The following is a 9,271-nucleotide window of genomic DNA, read 5'->3' as shown; positions in this document are numbered from 1 at the left end:
CATGAACATTTCTTAAGCATACAAGACATGTTCAAACCTAACCTCTTAGGTACCATTCTCACTTGATGATGTGTTGCTGGCAATCACTGAGCTTCTTCTTGGTGGAAAATTTACCACTTTGTTTTTCACTTCAGTTCAGTTCAGTTCAGTCACTCAGCTGTGTCTGACTCTTTGCAACCCCATGGACTGCAGCACGCCAGGCTTCCCTGTCTATCACCAACTCCCAGAGATTGCTCAAACTCATGCTCATCAAGTCAGTGATGCCATTCAACCATCTCATCCTCTGTGGTCCCCTTATCCTGCTACCTTCAATCCTTCCCAGCATCAGGGTCTTTTCCAATGAGTCAGTTCTTCGCATCAGGTGGCCAAAGTACTGGAGTTTCAGCTTCAATGTCTGTCCTTCCAAAGAATATTCAGGAATGATTTCCTTTAGGATTGACTGGTTTGATCTCCTTGCAGTACAAGGGACTCTCAAGAATCTTCTCCAATACCACAGTACAAAAATATCAATTCTTTGACACACAGCTTTCTTTATGGTTCAACTCTCACATCCATACATGACTACTGGCAAAAGCATAGCTTTGACTAGATGCACCTTTGTTGACAAAGTAATGTCTCTGCATTTTAATATGCTGTCTAGGTTGGTCATAGCTTTTCTTTCAATTTCATGGCTGCAGTCACCATCTGCAGTGATTTTGGAGCTCAAAAAAATAAAGCCTCTCACTGTTTCTATTGTTTTCCCATCTATTTGCCATGAAGTGATGGGATTGGATGCCATGATCATAGTTTTTTGAATGTTGAGTTTTAAGCCAACTTTTTCATTCTCCTGTTTCACTTTCATCAAGAGGCTCTGTAGTTCTTCTTCGCTTTCTGCCATATAAATGGTGTCATTTGCATATCTGAGGTTATTGGTATTTCTTCCCACCAATCTTGATTCCAGCTTGTGTTTCGTCCAGCCTGGTTTATCGCATGACGTACTGTGCATGTAAATTAAATAAGCAGTGTTACAATATACAGCCTTGGCATACTCCTGCCCCTACTTGGAACCCAGTCTCTTGTTTCATGTCCAGTTCTAACTGTTGCTTCTTGACCTGTATACAAATTTCTCAGGAGGCAGGTCAGGTGGTCTGGTATTCCCATCTCTTTCAGAATTTTCCAGAGTTTGTTGTGATTCACACAGTCAAGGGCTTTGGAGTAGTCAATAAAGCAAAAGTAGATGTTTTTCTAGAACTCTCTTGCTTTTTCAATGATCCAGTGGATGTTGGCAATTTGATCTCTGGTTCCTCTGCCTTGTCTAAATACAGTTTGAACATCTGAAAGCTTGTGGTTCCTGTACTGTTAAAGCCTGACTTGGAGAATTTTGAGTATTACTTTGCCAGTGTGTGAGATGAGTGCAATTGTGTGATAGTTTGGCGTTGCCTTTCTTTGGGATTGGAATGAAAACTGACCTTTTCCAGTACTGTGGCCACTGTTGAGTTTTCCAAATTTGCTGGCATATTAGTGTTTCACTTAGGAGGGTCTATACTCTTTTGCCTCAGAGACCCTAATTCTTAGACATTAACATGAGTATTTGTCCAAATTACTGAACCTGAAGCAGGAGGTGCAGTTGAAGTCATCATCTAGATAATTTATGGACACCCATTGTCAGTGTTCAAGGTATATCTCTCCGCAAGCTAAACAAGTGATTTGAGAAGTACTTGCAATAGCAATTAATGCCCCCTGTTGTTCATGTTTTGTTTTTATTGTTGCTATTATGGTGACCTTAGTAAATGCATGTCCATCAGAGATACAGTGTTAATTTTGGCCACATCGTAATGACAGAGAAATTATATTCCTTGGGCTTACATTTGGGCATAATAAGAATCAAAAATCCAATGAAAGGATTCTGTCATCAAGAGTATATATTTTAGCTGTGCATTTAGGAACTGTTTAAACAAACGTAGTGTGAACCTTTGTTCCCCTGAAGACCAGTATAACATGGCCTGGGACCACTGTCTCTAGCAGTGAAGTGCTTTCACTTGAGGTCAACTGCTCCAGAATCCCATGATTCTTATTGAAAAAAAGAAGTATATTTCTTGGGACTTACTGAGAAAAAAGAATCTTCTTTTAAATAATAAATAGGATTCACATGTGACAAATTTCTATAACAATGACAGAAATTAAAATTTCCAAAATTTCAGGAATTTATTTATTCTTAAAAGACAAGAAAAGAAGACAGATTAAGAATAAAAATATATTAAAAATATACAGCAGATATAGAACTATAGAAATGAATCTATGAAAATATGTCAGACTGTTTGGTTTAATTTATTGAGCTAAAAGATAATAATTATCAGACTAGACTTTTAAATATAGTCATATATTTTAAAGGGGCTTCCCTCTTAACTCAGTCCATAAAGAATCTACCTGCAATGCAGGGGACCCAGCTTCAATTCCTGGGTTGGGAAGAGTCCCTGGAGAAGGAAATGGCAACCCATTCCAGTATCCTTGTCTGGAAAATCCCAGGGACAGAGGAGACTGGCAGGTTACAGTCGATGGAGTCACAAGAGTTGGACACAATTTAGCAACTAAACCACCACCATACATTTTAAAGAGATTAACCTAAACAATAAAGATGCAAAGTGGTTAAAAGTAAAAGAAGAAGATTGAGTGGGTAAGTACTAATGAAAAGAAAGGTAGTATTCATATTAGTGTCAGAGCAAAATTAATGGAAAAAAGTATGTCGATAGTGTTAATGACATTTCATAACATTAAGAAACTACAAAAATTCTACAGAAATATAAGTTTGTATATTTTATGGAAATATAGGTTTGTAAACCTGATGAGATCTTATGAACAGCCAGAGCTCACTTGATCCAGAGACTCTGGAATGTGCATTCCATTTACGCACACAGAGATTACTTCTTAAAATATTGTATGTTGTGATATAAAATAATTTTCTTCAAATACACATTTCTTTGACCACCTCATCTGAAATGTAACAATGCAGTTATGTTTCTACTGCAATTAGCCCATATTTTAAACAAGTTGAAATTTAAAACTATACAATAAAGCATCTAGTGAGGTTGGGAGGGTGCTTTAAATTTGAAGCAACGCACAGAATATTTTTCATTCTCTTTCCAAACAGTTTATTCCATAGTAAACCAAACTTTGAAACTTGGTCTGGAGTTTCCCTGACAGTTCAGTAGACTCTGCCTTCCAGTGCAGGAAGTCTGGGTTCGATCCCTGGACTGGGGAGGTAAGATCCCACATGCCTCATGACCAAAAACCCAAAGCATAAAACAGAAGCACAGAAGCAATATTGTAACAAATTCAATAAAGACTTTAAAAATGGTCCACATCAAAAAATAAAATAAAAAACCTGTTTCTGATTTTCTTGGCCTTTGGTTTCTTAAGTGTTTTCTAATATTTCTTCTGTTCAGACATTATCTCTTAGTTCTTCCTCAAATTTTGTTTCAGCATAAAGGACATGATTTATAGTCTCAGTTTTGAACATAAGTGGGCTTTCAATTTGTACCCACATTCCTCAGAGTATAAGGAATTAATAGCTGTGACATAACTATTTTTTAAGGACTTGGCCAGCTTTTCTTTGGGGAGCTGACTCATCCTTACAAAAAGTGAGAAGGAGTTTGGGGGTTATAATCTCCAAGGTCATCTATTTAAACACCTCTTGGAAATCAAACAGAAGGCTTATGTGTACATTTCCATTCCCAGAACCACAGAGGAGATACAACTTTTGGTAGAAAACAAGAGCACTATTCAACATAATTGCCAGTGATGATTCAGTTTTAAAAATCAAAATGATTTTTAGATCATCTAAAAATTTAGATAATTTTAGTTTCAAAAATCAGGAGAGAAATTCCTATTTCTGTAAGGACAGCAGAAAAGTCCCAGAATCAGGATTCATGTGAGCTGATTTTAAGATAAAATTCAATAACTTTAGTAGTGTGGTTAAGATTCTGACTGCATTGAAAACATTGCTACCATTTACTCAGAGATAAAGGATTTTATCTAAAGAGATAATCACCTGGTAAGTAAAATTTCAATCAAGCTATAGTAAATAATAATTACTTTCAAATACAAAATATAAATTTTGCATATACAATTTCAATTAAATTTTATCTATAAACATGCTGATTACATATGTTAATTCCCTTTGTCATATGTCTCAACAGATGTCAAAATTAAGCAGATTTTTGGTATGATTTTGAGAAATTCATGGAGAAATGATAGCATTTGTGTCACATAGGGGTTATATTAAAGAAAAGAAGGAAAAACCTTATACTTAAGATGGAAGAGAAGAAAATATTAAAGAGAAAAAAGGGCACAGATAAAATAAGGGAATGTACTGATATAGAGATTCATCACTCTTCTGCCTCCTTTGCTACTCTGCATAATACGTATTTAGTGAGTAATTAAAAAAGCAAAATCTTACAATATAGAAAACCTTAATACCAGAGGATCCTGAATGTCAAGGTAGAGGAAACTCAATCAGGAAAATTGAGAATAGGATGAACGGTTACACAGAGAGCAAATAGAATTAATTTAGCCAAGAATTGGTACCGGTCTTGAGAGAAACCTTTGAAACTGTTGGGAAACATTAAGCTTATTCATGAATTTTTGTGTAAGACAACTTGGTTATAAAAGTAATAACAAAAACAAACAGACAAAAATAACATGTCCCTAGAATCATAAGACTAGTTTGTACCAGAAACCAAATTAGCAATATCCGGATGGTGAAAGAAAATTAAAATAAACCTAAAAACAGTCTTCAGTATTTATCAGTATTTACCCAAATTGTTAAGTATTTGGCTTCCTTTTTCACAAAAAAAGAGATAATAAAATGATCACTGGACACTTCTTTGGATTAATTGTTCAATTCATATAAAATGTTTAAAACTTCTTTCAGGAAGTATTAGGTATTATTATCACTACTTATCTTTTATGTCTGTGAAAGGCCTGTAAGAAAAATCAATTTGATATGAATTGCAATGGCTTTAATTTTAGCTATTAATATTTCAGCACACTTCTGTTTATTTTTTATTAAGCTATATGAGATACTCAGTCTATACACAATGAAATGAAGAAAAACAAAATGAAAGAGAAAATAATCAGGCAGAAAGTGAAGAAGAATTAAAGAGCCTCTTGATGAAAGTGAAAAAAGAGAGTAAAAAAGTTGGCTTAAAGCTCAACATTCAGAAAACTAAGATCATGGCATCCAGTCCCATCATTTCATGGCAAATAGATAGGGAAACAGTGGAAACAGTGTCAGACTTCATTTTTGGGGGCTCCAAAATCACTGCAGATGGTGACTGCAACCTTGAAATTAAAAGACACTTAACACCTTGGAAGGAAAGTTATGACCAACATAGATAGCATATTAAAAAGCAGAGACATTACTTTGCCAACACAGGTCCATCTCGTCAAGGCTATGGTTTTTCCAGTAGTCATGTATGGATGTGAGAGTTGGACTGTGAAGAAAGCTGAGCGCTAAAGAATTGATGCTTTAGAACTGTGGTGTTGGAGAAGACTCTTGAGAGTCCCTTGGACTGCAAGGAGATCCAACCAGTCCATCCTAAAGGAGATCAGTCCTGGGTGTTCATTGGAAGGACTGATTTTGAAGCTGAAACTCCAATACATTGGCCACCTGATGCGAAGAGTTGACTCATTGGAAAAGACCCTGATGCTGGGAAAGATTAAAGGCAGGAGGATAAGGGGATGATAGAGGATGGGATGGTTGGATGGCCTCACCGACTCAGTGGACATGTGTTTGGGTGCGCTCTGGGAGTTGGACAGAGAGGCCTGGTGTGCTGTGGTTCATGTGGTTGCAAAGAGTTGGACACGACTGAGTGACTGGACTGAACTGATTGCACAGTATGTACCTGCTAATTCTACCTGCACTACCACGAAATATTTATATTTATACTAGAAATGCTCATATTAAAAAGGAGAAATTTGTCATAAATAACAAATTTGTCTTAGCAGCAATGTTAGTCCTTGTATTTTATTATACAAAATGTTCTCTTTAAATTACATAAATATGAAAATGAGGATATTTTATATATAAAATCAGTAACTCTAATATTAACAAAGGAAATTGAAAATAACGTGGAGGTGTTAGAAATGTAAGTTATACTTTAAATAGCATGATTATGAAGTCTCTGATATTAAGTTGAAGGCTGTCAAGGAGAGACATTTAAGGGAAAAAAAGGAAACTAAGTGTTCTAATTATTTTCCCATTTTGTTATGATAACATCTAGTTAACATGAGACAGACAGATTTTCAAACTATCCTGCTTACGAATTAATGGAATGTTTCTATTCATTTTTTTTCAGTTAGAATATGCTTTCCTCTAGGATCATATGAGCAAATTATCAAAATGATCTTAAATTATTGGATTAAAAATATGCTTATAAACTATAGAAGCATATTGGTTAATTAATTGGAAATGAAAATATCTACAACCTAAACTAAAGCTATTTAAGAAAGTAATTTTATTTCTTTTTCTGATTATAGAAATGCTAATAATATGCATGATATTCTGAAAAATATTTTCTTGGGATATTTATTTATGAAATTGTCATTATTTCTTAAAGAAATCATTGTAACCTAAAAGATAGCAAAGCAGGGACATTATAATTAATCAAATTATAAAATATTCTATTATAAAAATTATTGAAGCCTGATCCCTATAAAGCAAGTGCCATTCAATTCTATATTATTGTTATTAGTCATTTTGGCAACATTTGTTACTCAATTTTATGTATAATTACTATTATTTTTCCTATTAAAAGAAATATCACAGCTGCTTTTGCTTCACCTGATACAGTGTTTTCTTTACTGTTTTTCTCCACAATGCTTGTAAATATATCAGACTGTTTTCCAGAATCAGAGCTTCTTCTTGTTCAGTCGCTAAGCATGTCCGAATCTTTGTGACCTTGTGGACTGTACCATGCCAGGCTTCCCTGGAGTTTACTCAAATACATGTCCATTGAGTCAGTGATGCCATCCAACCATATCATTCTCTGTTACCCCCCAGCTCCCCCTACCCTGAATCTTTCCAAGCATCAGGGTCTTTTCCAGTGAGTCAGCTCTTCACATCAGGTGGACAAAATTTTGGAACTTCAGCTTCAGCATCAGTCCTTCCAATGAATATTCGGGGTTGATTTCCTTTAGGATTGGCTTGTTTCTTCTCCTTTCTATCCAAACTCTCAAGAGTCTTCTGCAACATCACAGTTTGAAAGCCTCCATTCTTTGGCGCTCAGCCTTCTCTGTGGTCCAACTCTCACATCTGTACATGACTACTGGAAAAGTCATAGCTTTGACTATATGGACCTATATTGATAAAGTGAAATCTCTTATGCTGTTTAGGTTTGTCATAGCTTTTCATCACTCAGGCAAATGAGTCACTTGTCTTGTGTGCAAACAACTCACTGATAAAGATAATAATGATTTAGTGCAATATTTTAAAAAATCACATTCCACAAGAAAATTATCAGCATTTTAAATAAAGACAGGGTTCTATCTGGCAATTTCACAACTTACTTTACTCCCTTCACTTTAAATATGCTTGTTTGAATCTCCTAAGCAAACAAGCCACTTCAGGAAAAGAAATATATCTTTCCTAATCTCACTTTTCATCCCATATATAAGATGACTGTGCATGTTTGTTTATACTTAAGCAGTGTATTTATTAACACTGTTCTCTTTCACTCTAGAAAATAATCAGATCTGGTATATAATATGGCAAGATTTTCATACAAGGTTTAGAATTAACTGTTTAAAAGTGTAATATAGGAAGCTGATTTACTAAATGGATGTGTTTCTCCAACACTCACTCTGATTGACTCCAAGCTTAGTCAATATTTCTCATGCTAACTTGTCTTTTTTTTTTTTTTTCAGGCAAATTCACTGAGTCTTCACTGCATTAGACCATGAAATATACCAATAACATCACTGAATTCATTCTCTTGGGACTTTCCCAGAATATGAAAATCAAACATGTGTGCTTCCTACTATTCTTATTTTGTTACATAGCTATTTGGATGGGAAACTTGCTCATCATGGTTTCTATCACATGCAGTCAGCTAAATGATCAACCCATGTATTTCTTCCTTAATTACCTTGCTCTATCAGATCTGTGTTATACGTCAACAGTGACACCCAAGTTAGTCACTGACTTGCTGGCAGAAAGTAGCACAATTTCGTACACTGCCTGCATGGTGCAGCTTTTTGCCATGCACTTCTTTGGGGGGATTGAAATCTGTGTCCTCACCGTGATGGCCTATGACCGCTATGTGGCCATCTGCAGGCCCCTGCATTACACCGTCATCATGAGCAGGCCCAGACGCTATGCCATGGTCAGTGCTTGTTATGCTGGGGCATTTCTGCACTCCTTTGTCCAAGGTCTCCTCACCATTAACTTGCCCTTCTGTGGCCCCAATGAAATAGATCACTACTTCTGTGACGTGTATCCTTTGCTGACACTGGCCTGCACAGACACCTACAGAGTTGGGATCCTAGTGGTGGCCAATGCAGGCATGATGGGGTTAGTGATCTTTGTGGTCGTGATGCTGTCCTACATTTTGATATTATACACCATCAAGGCTTACCCTACAGAAAGCCGGTACAAAGCTCTTTCCACTTGCAGTTCCCACATCACAGTTGTGGTTCTGGGCTTCGTGCCTGTTCTCTTCATTTACATTAGACCGGCCACAACGTTTCCAGAAGACAAGGTGTTTGCTGTCTTCTACACCATCATCGCTCCCATGTTCAACCCTCTGATTTACACTCTCAGAAATGCAGACATGAAGAATGCCTTGAGGAAGGTGTGGTGCCAGAAACTATTTTTCATTGCAAGGCAAAGCATCTGAAATCACTTTGCTTCCTCATTACACATCTTATTCAAATGATATTTGCTTACTTTAGTTTAGTAAACAATGGACTTTGCTCTAGAAAAACTAAGCATAAACACTAGAATTCATTGAAATCCTTTTTTCTATTAATCCATGTTTCTGATGAACATCTTCCCCTAGTAACAGGAGTCATCATTTCCTTGTTGAAGTGACACTTTGCTTTGATTTTTTTTTTTCTCTCCATAAGTCGCTAAATGGATGTTACCATTTTAATTTCGCCATACTTTGGTTCCATGAAACAAATCTCCAAGTGTACATAAGCTACAATCATGTTGATCATCCCAGACAGAAAGTCCATAGAACCTTTCTATACTCCCTGCGTTCTCATAAAAAAGGAGTATCAGAAATTTAAATTC

General features: G+C 36.0%; 1 protein-coding gene across 1 annotated transcript; it reads left to right on the top strand.

The window, feature by feature from the left end:
• Positions 1 to 7,934: 7,934 nt before the first annotated feature.
• LOC110151092 (olfactory receptor 4P4-like) lies at positions 7,935 to 8,873 on the top strand. Its single transcript, XM_020914338.2, has one exon. The coding sequence runs from the start codon at positions 7,935 to 7,937 to the stop codon at positions 8,871 to 8,873; it is 939 nt and encodes a 312-aa protein (XP_020769997.2).
• The last annotated feature ends 398 nt before the right edge of the window (positions 8,874 to 9,271 follow it).

The sequence above is a fragment of the Odocoileus virginianus genome, chromosome 10 (assembly GCF_023699985.2).
Source record: "Odocoileus virginianus isolate 20LAN1187 ecotype Illinois chromosome 10, Ovbor_1.2, whole genome shotgun sequence".
Lineage (NCBI taxonomy): Eukaryota > Metazoa > Chordata > Mammalia > Artiodactyla > Cervidae > Odocoileus > Odocoileus virginianus.
Note: the sequence above shows the minus strand (reverse complement) of the source record. Positions and strands in the feature narration are given on the sequence as shown.

Coding starts and splice junctions, on each gene's coding strand:
- LOC110151092 (XM_020914338.2), top strand. CDS start 7,935: ATGAAATATACCAATAACATCACTGAATTCATTCTCTTGGGACTTTCC.